This window comes from Drosophila biarmipes, chromosome 2R (genome assembly GCF_025231255.1).
Source record: "Drosophila biarmipes strain raj3 chromosome 2R, RU_DBia_V1.1, whole genome shotgun sequence".
Classification (NCBI taxonomy): domain Eukaryota; kingdom Metazoa; phylum Arthropoda; class Insecta; order Diptera; family Drosophilidae; genus Drosophila; species Drosophila biarmipes.
In genome coordinates, this window is record NC_066615.1 from 10,172,960 (window position 1) to 10,191,954 (window position 18,995).

General features: G+C 45.8%; 2 protein-coding genes across 5 annotated transcripts in view; both read right to left on the reverse strand.

Annotated features, from left to right (window-relative positions):
• LOC108030079 (protein slit) overlaps window positions 1–8,063 on the reverse strand; it is a 54,479-nt gene extending 46,416 nt beyond the window's left edge. The window contains exon 1 of the mRNA XM_017102692.3: window positions 7,543–8,063. The gene's annotated coding sequence lies outside the window, so the exon portion shown is untranslated. The remainder of the gene's footprint in view (window positions 1–7,542) is intronic.
• A 737-nt stretch (window positions 8,064–8,800) lies between these two features.
• Window positions 8,801–18,354, reverse strand: LOC108030224 (sodium-dependent transporter bedraggled). Of its 4 annotated transcripts, none has more exons than XM_017103008.3 (8): window positions 18,138–18,354; window positions 12,569–13,442; window positions 11,262–12,442; window positions 11,031–11,198; window positions 10,684–10,963; window positions 9,843–10,627; window positions 9,543–9,778; window positions 8,801–9,481 (listed from the first exon to the last, which is right to left on the reverse strand). In XM_017103008.3, the coding sequence occupies exons 2-8, from the start codon at window positions 13,371–13,373 to the stop codon at window positions 8,953–8,955; spliced, it is 3,984 nt and encodes a 1,327-aa protein (XP_016958497.1). In that variant the 5' UTR covers window positions 13,374–13,442; window positions 18,138–18,354; the 3' UTR covers window positions 8,801–8,952. The 4 variants fall into 4 exon arrangements, with proteins under 4 accessions (XP_016958497.1, XP_016958498.1, XP_016958499.1 ...); XM_017103009.3 differs by lacking the exon at window positions 18,138–18,354 and adding an exon at window positions 17,933–18,106; XM_017103010.3 differs by lacking the exon at window positions 18,138–18,354 and adding an exon at window positions 16,043–16,176.
• Window positions 18,355–18,995: the final 641 nt, after the last annotated feature.

Sequence of the window (18,995 nt, forward strand, 5' to 3'; positions counted from 1 at the left end):
CGCAATTTGAACAATTATTAAATTCTTACTTCCCTCTAACGCACCCCGCAAATTGATGCTGAATAGCAGGCTTAATTTTAAATCATTTTTAAATGAAACCAAATTGAAATCAATTCGGGGACGACACAAAGGCATGCAAAGCGAATGAAAGACATAATTCGATATAAGCCACCGCTATAAGACCCGATTGAGGGCCATTAGCGGGCATCCTCGAGCCCCAAGCCAAATCCCCCAAAAGTCTCTCCATTCAAAAGGAAGTCTTCCCCCGTAATGAGAGAATTTACAGAGTTTAGAGAACTTTCACTCGTTGCCAAGAAAGACTTTCCAACAAAGGGAATTCTGATGCTGCTACCCCGCACAAGAAAATCAGACAAATTTATGTGAGCTTTCAATTTTATAATTGTGTAAATAAACAACTATTAGCGGCACCGAAATGCGACATAATTGTCCAGTAATCCTAACTAATGAACCGACACAGCAGATGAACATGAAAAATGGTAAATGGAAAATGGTATGTAAATGCAGATCAGGCCCGGTCCCAGTCCCTGTCCCAATCCCAAGACTTTGGAGTAGACCACCAGGTGTCACCGTCTCACGGTGTCCCATTGTCGTCTTTTGGTCGCTGCTTCTGCTGACCAACTAGAAGAGAAGAAACGAAGTAGACCGAAAATCAAATCAACAACAAATAAATAGAAACATTTTTGTGGCCCTTGCTGGAAAAACTAAACCGAAGCCGAATCGAAGACGAAAATGCAAATGCAAACAAGCCCATAAAATTGAAAATATTTAATTAAAACCATGCGACACATTTTGGAAAATGAGGCGGAAGGGGTGGGGCCTGAGAAACGCTCAACTTTCCTGGCTTTCAACGTGGGCCGTGCATGTTTTCGGCGTCTTTAACTGTTTGCGGCTCAAATATTTGGTTGCAACGAAAATTAAAGAAAAAGAAGCTGTTCCGGGCCAAAAGGCAGGCCGGGCCGGAGGAAAACTACGACAGACAGCGCCTTTTATTGGTTTGTTTGTGAGTCCGTGTGTAGGCTTCAAACGATGAGATGGAGACAACGATGGCGACAATGTGACAACCACAACAATGACAGGCTGCTGGAAAGAGAGTAATGTGCGGGCAGCTTTCAGCTCGAACTGGGAGTACCCTATGTTCAACTTAACTTAACAACTTAATATACATTTTCTTTAACTGATATCCATAATAAGATTTTACAACTCGAAGGCCAACATGTTGAACGTCTAGTCATAAATTTGTAAATATTTGTTAGCCATTTAAAAAGGTATTTTACATTTTAAGAAGAACTGGCCAACCTTGGTTGTACCAAACCACGCCGTGTAAATATTAAAGTTAACACAACCTGAAGAGATACTAAAAATAACCAAACTTGTTATGTTTAGAAAGCCAAGTCAAAGAGATACTCAAAGAGGCCTAAGATGTCATTTGGTATAGGTCTAAATTACGCATTGCAGACAACCCGAGGAGATACTAGATACTAAAGCTGGGGAAATGGTTCTCACACATTTGATGAGCATACCCACGCCAGGTTACAGGGTATTTATGTATAATGAGGAGTCGGCGCAGATTTTATTGCAGCATCACGTCTACGTCAACGTTGTCTACCGGATGCCTGCAATATATCAAATGGGAGTCGACTCTCAAACTGGCCGTTGCATCTGTCCCGCTCTGCTTTCCTATGGTGGCTATGGAGGCTACGGAGGGACCATGGAGAATGCCCGGCAACTCTCAGTGTTTTGTCTGGCTCACTTTTAATAATTCCGCCCCGAGGGAGCGACCGAGCGGGCGACCATCAACGGATGGTCACCTACACACAACACAACGGCAATCGGAATGACAAACTATAACAATAGGAATATACTCCAGGCAATCCAATTGCAATGCCCGTCGTCTGAGTGTCCCTCGGATGAAGCCCCTGAACCCCCCCGCACCCTCCGGATCAGTCATTTGTGTGCAGCGAGCCATAGAAATTCCAAGTCCGACTGAAACCCCTCCGCCTCCGAGTCGCAGTTGTCCAAGCACAGCCGTTAATTATGGGAAGATTTCCCATTGTACAAATGAGTTGGAAGAACAACTTTTGTCAGGCCTAATGATGGGTAGTGGACTCGGACTCGGACTCGGAACTCGCGGGACTCCGGGGGAATGTCGCGTCTGGTTAGCTTCCAAAATTTATACAAGACTGCCTCCGGAAGAATGCAGATGGACGGGGGGTTGGCGAGGGGGCGAAAGAGAAACTAAATTGGTTTATTACATTCTTTCATTAGGAACGGAGGATGGCTGTCGTCCGAAATCAACGACAATCAAATAAAGTTTAAATACATATTTTTATTTCATTACACACTTGAAAGTCTAAGCCCCGAAACGAACCGTGTCTCGAGAGCCGGGGATTGCGATGATGACGATGCTGGTGATGGCGATGGCGATGGCGATGCTGATGATGAGGCAGCGAGTATCTGGCGGATGCGATGCCAAGAGTGCCAAGTGCTAACGATTTGGCAATGGCCGCAGACATTGTCCCTCGTCTGTGGATCTGTGGAGTGTGTCGTCTGTCCGCCGGTCCAAAGTGTCCCTAACCCAACGTGGCTAAATGTTTTTGCAGCTCTTTGATTCCTAGGGATGGTGGCGTGAGCGTGGGAATCGCGGCACTCCCACTTTGTGCGAGTATATGGCCTAATCCACCCTCATAAATCATAACTTAGCCCAGTTTATGGGTCCCCAATAAACTTGTCACACGTTCCACTAAGCGCGGGGGTTTTCGTTGAACAAATTTAATATGCAAATAGTTTGACATATTTTATATTTGCTTTTAATTTCGGAGCATACAAACCTACAAAATTCCTAATAAAAAGTATATATATCTCCGCCGCTCTGATTTTCCAGCCATTCCCTTCGCTTTATCTATGTCGGGCGATTAATTGTTGTTATAAATAAGCATTAACTGGCGTGGCACAACACAAATAAATTTCAATTTGTTGGCAAACGTGATTCGGAGTGGGGGCAGCCGCAGCCGTTCGCAGAGAAGAGAAAGGGAATCTTAAGGATGACCAAGTCACGTGCGCATCTCTAGGAGCTGGCCGCGAATTGTGACCGCTTACAGGTTTCGTTGCCTTTCTTTTATTTGAACACCCTAGCAGAGGGTATTACAATTTTGGATGACCAGCAGAGCAAGTGTAAATTTTAATATCATGCTAATAAGGTGCTATGCCTGTCCTAACTTTATAAAAACCCATAAAAATGGTTACCAAATGCAATGGGTATTAAAATTTTGGCTATGACAACTCTATTTTTTTAAGTTTTTACAAGTAGCTTACAGCTATGCCCTTCTTAACTGAGGAAATCTAGATAGATATTTAAAAATGATTAAAATTAAGTGGTGTGATAAGGATTATAGGAACCAGCGAACATTGTATGACAAAAATCCTAAACAAATTAAAAAATTGTTCGAGATTACACTGATTATGCTAACAACATCGCATAATCACCATATTAAGAACAAGGTTATTTGAAAGATCAAAAAAGACAATTAAGACCTATTGAAAGCGATATGAAATTGAAAAAAAACAGTTCCCCAGAATACTTATATACATATGTATACAAACTTATGGTATAAAAAGGAGGGTATAGGACCTCCGACTCGACGCAACATCTTTCTTTTTTTATTTTTTGTCTCGGATTTTTGTAGCCTGACTTTGGCTGACCAAAGGCATCAGACTCCGGCTAAAAATCCAGCTTCAGCATCAGCTTCAGCTTGGGACTCTCGGGGAACGTCGAACGATTGGCATGCTGAGTGGTGGGGCCGAGGGGGGCGATTCGGGGCTACTAGCCTCTGACATGGACCGACACTCCACGCTGAATTGCGAACGGAGCGTCGGAGCTACATTGTAACTTGTTGTAGCCCCAGCTACAGCAAACACAGCCCCGTACACTGTTAGTATAAATTCTCGCCTTTCATTTTGGCGAGTAGTCACGATTTATGCGAAATCATTATAGGCAAGTATTTCTTTTTCATTTTACGGCGTTTTATCTGCAGGAAGAAGACACTACCGCAATACATATACACGCTTATATATATTGAGTGTACACTATAATTGCAGTCGAGTCAATTAAATACATAGATTGCAGCATGTCGATAAGACATTAACCTTCCCTCGCAGATCGCTCTTTCTCCCCGGGCCTGGGGTACGGTCCCCTCTTTTTAACTCAATCTTATTAGTTGTGACTCGAGCTTTTTGTTTTCGGTCTTCCCTGGTTATTTTTTAGCCTTTACAAAATGGCAGGTCATTTCACTTAGCCAGCGGAGCGGGCGGAGGCGAAAAGAGATAGCTGTTGGCCAGAAAGAGGTCTTCTTTTCCCTTCGTTTTTTTGCCTTTTTGGTGGGTGAATTTATGAAGACATGAAGTGACTTTGATGTTTTTGCTGCTGCTGCAACTATGCGAAGATGTTCCCCCCTCAAACCACCCCCGACCATGACTGGCGAAGCACATTCTCCGCATTTTTGTAATTGACAAAATGGCTGGGGCTCCCTACTGCTGCTGCTAATCAAATCTGCCGAGACATTTGTGTGAATGTGAATTTGAATGTCTGGCCCAGTGCAATTTCAATTACAGTCGCTTAACTGTGGGAATTTCAGTATCTGCAGCTGGCATCTTAAGCTGCCCCAATTAATTGGCTGTGCGTAGTTGAAATTCCCTGCGATAGAGGCGATTAATTGGAGCGCTTCCTGCTGACCTGGCCAACACCTGCTGCCTGCCCAAAGACTTTCACTGCGCACGGCTAACCCTAATTCCCCGAACATCTACGAAAACCCCAAAAAGACACATCGAAGACAAGCGTCGAGGAACACACAAACAAAACACTTGGCACCCAGCCGGGCGGTGGGGGGCGTGCCGGGGGGCGCAGCCAGCGGAGTGTGTAATCAACACTTTTATGTGATCCCCAATCCAATTCACAACTAATTACCAAAGCATCGATGGCATAGGAATAGGAATAGGATTTCGAATTGGAATTGGGACTGAGCACTGGCATTCGGATTTCGATTGGGCATGGAAATGGAAATGAAATTGGGTGGCTCTCGCAATTAACACTGGCATTAAAATCAGCCCAAAGATTCCGATTCCAATTATTTATTACACTTTTTGGTGCCTTTTATGCGCTGCTTCGGCATCGGCTTCGGCTTCTGCTTCTGCTTCTGCCTTCCTGTGCAGTTTGTTTAAACAAAATCAATCTAAATCGATTGCACTACATTCGGAAAATAGAGACGTAAATCAACGGAGAAGGTGGGGGCGGAGATTGCTGGAGGGTCTGACCAGCGAGTGAGCAGAACCAGCACCAGAGATTAAAGGGCCCTCGGCGGGGCGATAACAAAGTGGTTTGTCCGCTGGAAACCAAAGCAGGCTGGGCACAGTGAAGGTGCCGCGGGCAATGCCACCAAAAGAGGCAAGTACTTGTGCGTACTGTAGGTACACGGGAATTTAGAGGGTACCCAAGGGTATATAGCATCCCTTAAAAATGTAAATTTAAGAGTGAGCTATAAGGAAAAAATCACAAACAATTGGTAGTTAAAACTAGGACCCTACGTCACTTCTAAAAGTCTCTATTGGGTTTCTAGCAAGGGAATGAAGCTCCCCAAATACGAAAGCTATCTTTAGGAAATGATTATAGAGTTAGGCCCTTTATAAAACAAAAATACACACAAATAACCCTTGTTGATATGATACCAGAGAAGAACAAGAAAAGGGAGGAATACCTTTACGTCACGTCCCGAAGTTTTAATTTATTCGTCCTCAAAAAGGCCATATGCACATTATATCCATTAGCAACTAAAAATAAACAAAGGCCAACGAATGGTTTGACAGAAAGTCAAGAATATCGATGAAAAAGCTTTTTATTGGCCCAAATAACAAAGGCCATTGGGAGTTAAGCCAAAAAGTTAAGCAGTATCTCCGGGTAATACTTCAACTTCACTTCTGGCATGCCTTGTGATAATGTAGGTGCCCCCGCCCACACTGTTCAGAGGATATCGCTTAGTCGGGGCTCCCGATCCCTAGCTCCCCTCTGAAGTGTTTATTTACACTTGTCTTATGTCTTATTTCTCGTTTGGAGTCTTCGGCGCATTTCTTCTCTTTTTAAGTAAGCGATTAGTGGCGGGAGACAATGAAAATTTGTCACTTGACAAGGCAAAAACAAAACGATTTCCATTTGCCCGACGACAAATGAGACATAAGGCAGGCATAAGTGGATCCCAGTTCGGCCCCTTGAATGCCAATGTATTGGAAGTAACAGCCAAATCAACAAAACAATCGTCTTGAGAGGAAGGGGAGGCCCGCACACACACTCGATGATTGTTATTAGTACATTTGCTGTGGAGTATATCTAATTTGCCATTGATGTGTGCATTAAGTTTGTACTGGGCGGCGTAGGACTTGTCGTAAAACATTAGTGTCCCCCGAGATTAGAGCGAATGGGGAAGATAGAGCGCAGGATAGGACGGCGGCGGCGGAAAAAGGCTGGCTCATCGCCCTTTTATTTGACATTGGGCCATATTTATTGCGAACTCATTTCAATGCAGGCAGAAACTAGCATGGCAAGCCGACAGCAAGGATATACAGTGGAACTAGAAAAGAAGTGAATATTTAAAGGAAAAACAAATTTTAATGCGAAAGTACATGTTTTAGCATCTTGCTTACTTAATAATTTAGTAATTTAAAGGTGTTAAAAAATTAAAAATATTAAACAATCTGAATTGGATATTAACTTATTTGGAAATTACAATACCAACATAAATATGTCGCTTTCAATTATGATTTTATCTTTAATTATATAATTTTTTTAAAAAACAAGAATTATATTATTAGGTTGGATAAAGTGAAGTTAAAGTGAGAACTATATCTTCTATTATAACATTTATTATGAAATAAAATCGATTTCGGAAAGTATTCTTGGCAGAGAAGCAAAAGTTAAGACGGTAAAATTACTATATTTCCGATTTCAGATTTTCCAAATACACCAACTTCCTACTGTCTGAAAGTTTCCCTTAGCCAGTTCCGCCCGTAGAAGGATAGAGCAGGCGACAAGCTACGCAATTCGTGCAAAGCGGAATGGCAAAATACGCCATCAAAATAAATAAAAACAGGAGAGAACAACGGAACTGAGCGAAGGCGAAAACAAATTCGGTAGCACAGCATTCGGGGCTTTGGGCTGGAGGGCGACAGAGAAGGGAGCACATCGAGAGAGACAGCAGGAGGAGGGTTGTACCGTTGCGTCCTTACGTCCCACCCAAAATGTAATGAAATCCTTTGTGTGCGTGTGCGCTTACGTGGCGGTGCGCCAGTGTGCGTGCGTTTTGTTTGTCAACTTTGGCGAGGCGGCACATAAAAATGCTAATACAAAACACTAGAGCAAATTGCGGCAAAATAAGTTGTAGTGTGCCGAGTTCGAGCTCGAGTGCGAGAGTGCAGAACTTGACGCCAACACAAACTAACTTTGCTCGCAGGATAATCGCAGGGCGGGACGCCACTTACCGTTTTAATCAGGCGAACAACACACCGCTAATCCAAATTCGTAATTCACCCACACAGAGACAAAGAACTGAAACACTGACACAAAGACACTGAATTTCGGCACTTGGCAGACGGAAAACCTGGTGCCGCAATTTGAATTCGACTTTTGCGCTTTTGCTGCTGCGATTTCTGGCGATTCGATTCGTTTCGTTGCGATTCGCGCAGACAAACGAAATTCAGGAATTTCAAGTGGAAATCTAGTTTGAGCACTTTTCGACCTGCGACTTACGAAGGCGGCGCGGCAGAAAACTTTGGCCTCAGCTTGGCTTTAAAATTACTCCAAAACCGCTGTCGAAAGAGTGGCGTTTTGACGCGCTCGTTCCTATTCTAAATAAAGAAGTATTTATTTTTCCTTAAATTTTTCCAATTGCCAATTCTTTAGTCTCGCGACTCTCCACTCTTGGTTTTCTGTTGACGCTTAACGCGACGCGTTTGAACTGAATGCGTGCGTCCGCTCACTTCCGTTGCTGTTCGAAATTTATTTTTTTATGTTTTGGTGGCGGTGCAGTGTTACCAGATCGCACACATCATGTTACCCTGAATGCCCTCGGCGAACCATAAACTTCCTAAAAAATCCCGACTTACCCCTAAATTTGAACGACTTCGCTCCGGCCTGAATTTACTTTTATTTAATGTATAAAATAAGTTTATTATTACATACATTTTAAATACTTACTTTCCTCATTTTTGACATTTATTTGCATTGCTTTTATGGGATTTGCACTCGATAAAAATGAAATTTATTTTGTAAGAAATGCAAATTGTTTTAAATTTTATAACATATTTATTTTTGAATAAACAAATAGTTTTAAAATATTAAATTGATCAGTTTTTTCAGCTTCAAAACCTTTATAAAAGCTATCCAAGACACGCACCATTAAACTAGTTCCTCCGAGTAGAGCTGCCGGACCGTCAAACCCTCTTTACCAGTGCGTGCCAATTTGAAAATGCCGCGGATCAACTTTTTTGCAAGCCAACCTCCTGGACTTCCTCCTTTCTGCTTTTTGACCAGTCACGTTTGTTAATCCGATTAAGGCTTACTACGTTTTTCTTTAAATAGACGGCCCGCGACTACAGGGCACGTAGACCTCCCATTGTTCGAATAATTTTAAGGGCAACTGCGTAGACAGGCGCGATCCATAAGCCTAAAATATGGAACATGAGAAGGGTGGGTCGATCGACGGGCCATACCAGTTTTAGGGATCAAAAGAGCTCACACTTGGGAGTACCAACTAATTGTTTTCGTTATTATTCGCATAACTACAAAGTAATATTCGTATTTTAGATAACTAGCGCTAATCAAGTCTAAGAAAGCAAGCGGATATGTGGATCGCATAAGAGTTACGCTATGTACGGTACGATATTAGTCAGTTAAATCACAGATGTATTATTTTGCGCGCACTCCTCCGCCTGCCCAGCCTCCAGGTCGAGCTCCAGCTCCACGCCGGGCGTCCTGTCCGGTGGCTCGGCGTTCAGCACGAGGTTCTCTATGGATCGGAATGAGGCGTCCTCCAAATGGGTGGACATGGCGGCGGTTGGGGGGCGAGGCAGGGTGCTGGCAGTGCCCGAGTGCCCGCCTCCCTGCGACTGGCGGTGTCGCACAGAGGAGCGCAGTATGGTCACTACATCCTCCGCCGTATAGGGGCGCCTTTCCAGGCTGGAGGCCGTCGAGCGATGAAGCTTCCTGCCCAGCGATTGCGAGCGTTGGGCATAGCCTGGGGGTCGCTGGCCAATCTCAATGGACTCGGGACTGCTGCTGGACGCCGGCGAAGGATCTGCATTGGAGCTACTGCCAGCCGGATTGGTCAGTATGGTCAGGTAATCAGGCGGTGCTGCAGGCGAAGCGGACTCCGCATCGAGGGAGAGGACGGGTCGTGTGCGACTGGAGTCTCCCAGAACCCTGTGGGTTGCATAATTCATTAATCAATTGTTTGGTTTCGCTCTGAAGCGTTCTTTCTCACCTGCGCACGCTGCGACGGATGCTCTGGCGCAGAAGCTTGGCCAGTCGGGCGCCAGTGGCCGTGGTGTAGGACGGAGGTGGCGTGTACTTTGGCGGAGCATCGTTCTGGGCATCGTGCTGGGTGCCCTCCGCCGTCTGCCCCGCAGCATTGCGACGTCCTTGGGCTGCGCTTTGTCGCGCAGAGGGACGACGGGGCTCCTCCCCCTCCTCCGGGGGTCGATACAGCAGCTGAATGCGCTAGTGAAATAAGGAAACAACTCATTATATTATCAAGAAAAAGAAAGAAAGTAATGTAACTCACCTCCAGTATATCCGGTGGACCGTGGGCCAGATACCGGTAGATCTGTATAATAGCAGTCACGGGTATGACCAATAGTACTCCAATCTGAATGAGGCTGCCCATCTTCCTGGACCAATATGTGAAGTACGACTTTCCGCGCCAATAATAAAACTGATTTGACAGAGAAGCCTTGTAGTCAACGACCGACAACGTGATCAGACCAATGGGCAGCAAAACATTCCAAGACAAAGCCAAGAAGGCTGACATGGAGCCACAAAGTCGAAGATCGTTCACCAGGTCATCTCCGTTGTAGGGACGACCTCTTATCATAAACACGCCAAAGATCTGAGCCGTCCAGATGATCGGAATAAACCAGGATCCGCCCAGTAGGAAATCCACATAGTACAGGATCGATATGCCCATCTCGGTGGCGAAGGGGATGCTCAGCAGCAGCCCAGTGACGCAGCTCAGCAGAACCGAGCTCGTAGAATTGCCCAAGGCACTTGAGATGGGTTTCCACATCACGCACAGCTGCGCAAGACCAAAGCCCGCGAAAGTTGTAAAGGCCACGGCGGCCCAAACCCAGGAAATACTATCACCGGCCAGCGAGAGCACTGCCGGAAAGATTTCCGAGATGAAGCGCAGCGCCTGAAAGCCGCTCTCTACGTGGATCATGGTACGGTTCCTTCTGTAGGTCTCTCCAATAAAGGAGGAGTAGTGCGGAATCAGCGAGCGCGGATAGGAAAGCATATAGGGATTCGTGTTCGATTGCAGCGAGTAAATGGACGTATAGCAATCAGGGTTTTCTGAAACCAAAGAGTTAATAAGTTTTAAATTGTTTACTCTATAGGACAAAACTCACCAAAGGATCCTGGGACATAAACGTAGCCATGCTCCCACAGAATCTGTGCACAACACAGAGCTAGTAAGGCCATTAAACCCAAACCAATCAGGGTAATCAGAACCAAGAGAATAGCATCCCGCCTCAGAGCCGCCTTGTTAGCATTGCTGTGGCTTCTGCTGGTGATGGCGATCACAGAGGCTCCTAGCAGGCCCCACGTGAGAAAGGTCTCCTGGGTAGCCGCCGTCCAGCTGTTCGAGTTCACCAGAAAGTCGTCGAAATCGCTGGCAGCGAAGATGTTCTATTAAATGTAGGTTATAAGGATTATATGTGTTTTTAAGATTGAAGATTTCATTTAGCAGACTCACCTGTATCCTGCTGGGATCCACGACATAGACAAACTTGGCGGTCACCACCGCAAGCGCCACCAAGGGCAGCGTGTAGATGATGTAAGCCAGTTTGCCCAAGGACTTCAGGCCCTTGCAGAGGATGAGAAACACGGCCGCCCAGATGAGGGCCAGGTAGAAGGCCAGCTGCTGGAGGAAGTGGCAGTGAGTCAGTTAGATGTGAAGCGGGATGGAGGGGTGGGAGGAACTTACCCGATCGTTGACGTGGAAGCGTATTCCGCTGGCATCCGGATGGTTGGCCAAGTGCAGACGCTGTAGCACCACCACGTTGAAGTATTCGGCTACCGTCTGCGTGAGATTGCCGGTGGCATTCGAGGCATCATATCGATAGGGGAATGCCACCTCCTGCCAGCGATATCCACTGCGCGATGCTGTCGGGAACACGTCCCTTAGGTAGACCAAAATCCAGGCCAGCGAGACCGTGGAATACAAGGCCAGAAAGCATTGCTCCATCACCAAGGCTATGCCCACTCCTGCGCAAATCGGACTGATCTTCCACATGGAGACTGGACCGGCGCGAATTTTGGCTCCCAGGCACATCTGCAGCCAAAGGAGTGGTATGCCAAAAATGACGGAGAGCAGGAGAAACTGCAGCAGAAAGTTGCCACCAAAGTTAATGGTGAGCACGGCAAATCGGCACATATTGAAAACTCCCAAAGTGCATCCAATCAGCGCCAAAGTGCGGCTGCCGGCATGTGGCCACTGACTGTTGAAGCCGCACTTCTCGCGCAGCAGCAATTGGAGCTGGTGCAGCGGTTCCAGTGGCGTGGTGCTACTGGCACTGCACATTGTCGTGGTCTGCACCGGGTCCTGCTCCTGTTCGGCAGAGCTGCTCCCGCTGCTGCTGCTGTCCGAGGGCAGGGAAACTGGGCTGGGCATCCGAGAGGAGCGCGCCGAGCTCAACTCCGAGCATGTGGACATTATGGGGTGCGTGGGCGTCTCCTGCAGCTGTGGCTCACGCATCTGCACACGCGTGGGAGCACTCTGTGGCCGACTCTGGGCCAGAATCAAGGAGCGAACAGGCGTGGGAGGTCCTTCCAGGCGGCGTCCATATTGCCTGGGTCGCGGCTCCTCGCTTGATGCCCTTGCGTTCGTCTGCAGCAGGTTGTCGAAGATGTGCGCCTCTGTGAGCATCTGCGAGCCATCCGATGTTGCCGCTGAAACCTGGCAGTCGCCTTGAGAAAAACAGCGGCGTATCTCAGCCTCGCGTCTGGGCGGCAGCTCCACCAACAAGGTCGGTATATCATCCTCCTCCCTTTCCCTCTCAGCTGTGGCTTTGGTGTCATCCTGCTCCATGGCGCGGCGCATGGACTGACGCCTCCAAACGTCCATCACGGGTTCCGTGGATGTCTCTAGTGATGCAGTAGAAGATGCTAGAAAAGAGAAAAGGTTAAGATATCTTCATAGTTTCATAGCTAATGGAAGAGTAAGTTGGAACCAAGGTCTTTCGGTTTTCAATCTGCTCTTTGCTTAGCTGTTAATCCAACGACAATTCCAACCTGTTTGGCTTGTGGGCCTTAGTGAGCAGCTGAAGGTCTTCCTCATTTGATGCTCCCTCTGAAAATCTTCCTGGCCCGACTCCTGCTCTTCGCTCTTCTTCTTGTTCGATTTCTTTTTTCTACTCAAAGGCAGAGTTCTGGTTCTGGGCTCCCTTTTTAAGCTGGAGTGGCCGCCCATGATGATCAGCGACTCTTCGCGGCACAAGGCATTGTCCATCTCCTCCAGATAGTTGTCCAGGTCCATGAGATAGTCCTCCACCTTGTCATCGTCGCTGCCAGAATTCATGGACGAGCTTGAGCAGGTGCCATTCAGCTGAGAGACATCGTGCACATCCAGAATGGCATCCAGCTCGCTGAGCACACATAAGGCTTCATCTGTTTCGGCAGCTTGTTTGATGGGCGTGCTCAATGGAGCCTGCTGCATCTCCTGGCTGCCGCAGAAGGCACTTCGTTCGTCTCCCAGGCCATCTCCTAATCGGAAGCTGATGGGTTGCAGCTGGAGGGGTTGCTTGGCCTGCTGGTGGAAAGCTTGGGGAGTCTGTTGGATCTCGATGAGGTCATCGTCGCTCAACTCGTCGTCGTAATAGGCGCAGGCCTGTCGAATCGATTCGCTGGAAAGGCTGTTCGAGAGTCCAAACTGCTCCTGTTCCGGCTGGTGCTGTCTGCTGCGTACCCTGCCACCTGTTCCCGTGCCCAGTCCCGCTCCGGAGGATGCCGCTCCCGACCCCGAGGGCGGCAGACTGGCGTAGGCGTTCGAATTGCGCTTGAAATCCCGGCCTGCGGCTTGCTGCTCCTTACTGCTCATCTTGGTGCATTGCCGGCTGCCACAGCTGATTGGTCCTGCCGGCAATGTTGAAAAGCTCCAAAATCGTTCCTGCAAAGGGGTAACAAAAAGTGTTGGTCAATATCGTACCATTTCAAATGGGGACAACGGATTGTAATAGATTTAAAAAGCGGAGCTCTTGGCCCACAAGGTTTGCAGAAAGAGAAAAGTGGGTAGTTTAGCGAAAAGTGGCAATTAACTCATTTTCTCTTTGTTAAGATGATTTTATAGTTAGATGGATCTCGAGACACGCTAACAAGAGGTGATTAATTCATTTGCATCTGCAGAACTAAATAAGAAACTTTGAAGGCGAGCAGAGAATTCCAACCCAACCAGTTAATGGTACAACAATAATAATAATAGTACTATAATTATGGTGCACACTGTGCAGTACTGCCTTTCTAGCTTTGTGAGTCTGCGACGCGATGGAGTAAGTCCAACAAGAATTTAGGGTGATTCAGAGAGTCTTATTGATTTATTAAGGCAAACATATATACGTTCTTATTTAATAAGTTAGATCAGACAATTTAAAGATGGAAAACACGGAATTCACTCTCAGGAAAGACATGCAAAACATTTAAATGGTGAAAGTGGGTCAATAACAAACCGAGATCCTGGTAAAATCCTTGACTCACTCGGAAATTTCCTTACAGTGACTAATTCAGGAATGACTAACAATCAAGTATTTTGTTTTACTAACATTAAGTGCTTTTCCCTGGCTATGAAAGCCAACTAATTTGTTCCAAATTAAACGAGTTGCTTAGTTGGAAGCACACAGCTTAATTACCTAAACGAAAAACGATAATTAGCAAACAAGAATTCCAATAAAAATGTGCTAAAAGCGGGCTCGCGATTATTATAAAGCTCAAATGGAATACAAAACAGTCGAAATTAAATCATTTTTATGAGTAATCCAACCTTCTCACGGCGCTTAAGTCCGCATTTCATGGCTTGTACAACCGATAAGAGCTGCTCCACTTTAAAATAGAGACTACTAAAACCCTTATCTGTTTGCTTTTTTCGGGGAATCCAAGCTTAGCTACGTCTGGAAAGTCCAAGCATCTTGTAGATTCTCCCCCTCCGCACTTGCTTTCCCCGATAAACGTTTCTCCAACCCACAATCAAGTCGGAACCACCGCTTGGGACAGGTCAGTGGGGAGATCACTTTGCATTATAAGCAAAAGTGCAATCAAATGCAAACAAGCGCGTGCTCTTGCATTTTTACGGATGTTTGCACGTGAGTGAATCGCGTCCGCCAGTAAAAAAAAAGGTATAAAAAACCAACAGCAGCTGCTGTCAAATGGCCGAGAAAAAATATGAAAAAATTTTAACAAATAAAAGTGAGCAACGCGAATAAAAAGTAGAAAAGAGCAGAGCGCATGCTCATTCAACTGATCAGGTGAATGTACTTCCGTTAATAAGTTTTTGAAGCACGATATAAACAATCACTCGGAAAGGGAGTGCTGGGGTCTAGGCCTGAAAGGGGAGATCGTTGGCACGTTACCTCGATTCGAGTCGAAATCGTTTTATAGCCGCGGCGTCTGTTTGTTTTTGGATACGCTTTCGGGGGGTTTTTTGATCCCAAAGGAGAGTATATATTTCTACATGAAGGCTTACTGTAAATCAGTTTCATAAAGCGGTTCTATACAGACCTATTAGACCTATATTAATTATTATTTTCTGTTTTATCAGAAACATTCCGATTTATAGGGACTGAGGGTTTTTATTTGAAAGCTTTTCTTTAAATCAGTTTCATTAACCGGTTCTACACAGGACTATCAAGATGTTTTGATTAGGAATACCTATTATATTAATAATATTCTTCTGTTTTATCAAAAACACAGTGGTGCACAGGTTTTTTTTACACTAAAGGAGAATATATATAGATCTATATGAAACATTACTTTAAATCAGTTGCATTAACCGGTTCCACACAGGACTATCAAGTTGTTTTGATTAGGAGCACTTATAATATTAATAACAATCTTCTGTTTCATCAAAAACATACCGAGGTGCAGAGGTTTCTTTTGACACTAAAGGAGAATATATATTTCTGTATGAAACCTTAATCGGTTCTTTACAGAACTATAAAGTTGTTTTGATTGGGAATACATATAGTAATACCAGCAATGTTGTGTTTTATCAAAACCATGCCGAATTAAGGTATAGTTACTATGGAAACCAGTGAAACCAAGCTTGTTTGCACCACAGCTGCCATAGAAACACCTCCACTGGGGTTATTTTAAGGAAAAGTGCATGGAGCACACGGTTATGAACGTGTTATGTGACGACTTTAAAGGGTGTTTAAAGTTCGCCTTGTGCCTATAAACTCCCCCTATCGCGTTTTAACCTACGATCTCGCTGAATCACAGAGTCTGGTTTTATACTATTTTGCATATGCTTAGCCGTGACCTTCGGCGCCGCCGCCGTAAAACCTCCCAAAGCCACAAACCTGTCTTGCACTTCTTTGCTTTATGGTAATGTGGCGTGGTGTATGGCGGAGAGTAGTAATAGAATGGGCAGCATCCACACTTAATTGGCTGCCCAGAGGTCAGATTATTTAGCGAAGCAGCGCCATTGATCGCAAATTCACATGTGTGCATACATATGTACGTTTGCATGTGGCAATGTGTGTGCGACCGACCACGTACCGTTAAATTTCGCTGGCGCTCTCGTTTTCTCGCGATTCTCGCATTTTCGCACCGCACAAAAGTAAACAAAACAATTAGAGCCGCCGCCTCGAGTGCAACTCGCAACTCCCAGAGGAATGGCAACTCTGGCCACCTGACCTTCGCCAAATGCTGAAGTCGAGCCAGCTACGTTGTGCCACTGAAATGGCAACACCCAGGTGCACTAAACTAATCGCCGAGCATCGCTGGCCAACTTGTTTTCCTTTTCTATCTGCGTATCCGTACGGAGTGTGCAATTACAATGAAATTGACATTCACCAAACAAACAAAACTCGTTAGTGCTGCCACGCACACACTCGCACACAATTGGCTCCACTGTGCGTGAGCCGCAGGTGCGCCTGTGTGCGTGTTAGTCAGCGACTAGGGCTGCAACTTATGCTGATCGCGAGATGCGGGGCTCTCGACGGTTCATCGCAGATGCGGGCAGGTGCTCCATCCCTGGCACAGTGGATGCCGGCTAAGAGAAGCCGCCAGAGGTCAACTTAAAGTGTTGGGGATATTTAAACGAAACAGCTAACACGTTACAATAAATATTTAAAACTGGGAGGGCATTGGTAAAAGCATAACTAATAAATTATTTACTTATACTAACGATTTTGCTATAAACATTAATTCTGGTCACCATTGACAGATTGAAAATGTTATCTTAAGTGGGCTAGGCATTTTATAGTATGCAAGTACTTTGTACTTCCTTATAATGAGTTTAATGAACTTTAAATAAAGTAAAGTTTTGATTGTATTTAATTTAAAGAGATTAAAAACTTTTATCTTTATTGGATTTACCGTTTTAAAGTTTCAAAGTTTTTGTTCATTTCATATAATGGGTTTAATTAACTTCAAAAATGTAATTATTGAAAAGGTTAAATCTTATGATAGCAATCAGTATTACTCATTATCGGAGGTATTTAACAAAATATAGAAAATTATTTATAGTCTGACATCCAGATTGCCATTAAGCGAGTAAACTACCAGTAAACTGGCTCACTCAGCTTTCCCTGATCCAGCTTCTTTCGCTGATCCAATCTTCGTTCCTCTTACCCCGTGCGCACTGTACTTGCGCTATCTGCAAGAGTAGCTGGCTCTTGTAAAACATCAAACGCAGAGATCGTCACGTTTTATGCGAGTTTTCCACAGATAACGCTGCAGATAGCGCTGAAGTAGGGGGCTCGGTGCTTACTCCCCCTTTTATGAGTCGTATGGGTAATGCAGGCGACAGACTGCAACTGCGCCTCAATTGGGTTCCATACTTGGGGGAAGCACTGGGTCAATTGCAAAACAAACGATGTACGGATATATTGGATATAGGAATTCCGGGCACATTCGCAGTGGAGATAGCGGGAATTCGGTATTTGTTTATTTTTGCATTCTCCTCCGGCAGGCGGAAGACTGAGCAAGAGAACGGTAAATAGCCCGCCCTGCTTTTGTTTTTTGTTTTTTTGCGCTGCTGAAATTGTGTGTATTTGCAAAACATGGCCAGCGCACACACACACGCGCAGACACAGTTTATCCAGAGTTTACAATGAATAACTGTTGGAAATAAAAAATAAACGCTGATTGGGCTTTTGCGGTTCGCTGGGGAATACCTTAATGAGCGGACTGGTCATTCGCGAGGGGGCGGGGCGGCTCACAGCTGTTTTCAGCGACTGACCCGAAAAGAAAATGGAATAAGGCAGCGCGTATGCGCAGCACGCTCGAAAAACCGAAAACCGAAAATTCGGTGTGTACTTGTGGGTAGAAGCGAGATTGAGATTTCCAGATACGTGTCGCGCTCTCTTCTCCTCCCCTCCCTCTCTCACTCGCGGCCTCCCCTTCCAGCGTCTGTGTGTGTGCGTGCGTCGCTTTGTTTCTCACCGTACGAAAATGTGTTTTTGAAGAAGATTCCAAAATGGAAAGGCAGCGGACTGGAGGGGGGCTGGGGCGGGAAACGGTCGCTGCTTGCCACACCACACTGCGCTGCTGCTGCACTCTCCGTCCCGCTCGCTCTCGCCCACACTCTGTGAACTGCAGCAGCAACACACACACACCAGCACTTTTCTATTGCATGCAGAATACTCACACACGGGCGCGGATTTGGTAATTTCGATATTCCCGTGGCTCCGGATTTTCTAATGTTTCACCGAATTTCGGGCTGCTTGGCGGCGGAGCTTGTGCGTTTCTTGCGACCTGAGCTTCATTTGGGGCCCGCTTCGGGGCTTTCGAGCAGCGCACACGACTTGACGGCGAACACGATTGCTTGGGTTTCTGGATTGGATTCGGTTTTTTGATCAGTGCACTGGAGGTGGAAAGTGGAATTCGATGTTCGGCAGAGCCACCGATGTCTGGCAGGGCCGATGTTTGCCAGGGCCCCCGATGTTTGGCATGCCCGCAGCGATGTTTTCCATCTCTAAAATGGTAGGACCGTTGCCGAACGACTTCCCTCTCTCACGCTCTCCCGCCCTGCTTTTCGGTGAGCCGGTTGTTTACGTCAAAATCGAAAATACGGATGATCGGTAATATCGATGTTTGGCAGGCCAATCGATGTTTTTCTTATTCCCGCTCTGCTTTTAGCCTGGAACTCAGATCGACAAAGATTAAGAAATTTTATCTTTGGCTGTGTTCGTGCAGAAGTCGTGGAAACCAAACGAAAATATAAGGAAAAGCGCAGAAACTACTTCAAAGACGCCTTCAAGAGATCAGTGCAGATTTCAAAGGGCCGCCAAGATGTTGCCCTTTATTGTGGAACTGTATAATCCAATCGGATTATCATGCCGCGAAAAATTGGAGGAATTTAAAACGGACAAATCTGCTGGTGCATGAGGAAATACAAATATAAATAGTGTCTCCCCAATGGATTGTGCAGAGCCCCGTTGGTCATGCTCCTTCTCAATGGGTTTCTCGATTGGATCTCCAGGATTTCCATTATCCTTCAGATTCG

Bases quoted from the DNA above. Each gene is read 5' to 3' on its own strand.
- LOC108030224 (XM_017103008.3), bottom strand. From the start codon at position 13,373: ATGAGCAGTAAGGAGCAGCAAGCCGCAGGCCGGGATTTCAAGCGCAAT. The intron at 10,628-10,683 runs GTGAGTTTTGTC...CTTTGGTTTCAG, and splicing joins TTATGTCCCAGGATCCTTTG to AAAACCCTGATTGCTATACG. The intron at 9,482-9,542 runs GTGAGAAAGAAC...TGCAACCCACAG, and splicing joins ATCCGTCGCAGCGTGCGCAG to GGTTCTGGGAGACTCCAGTC.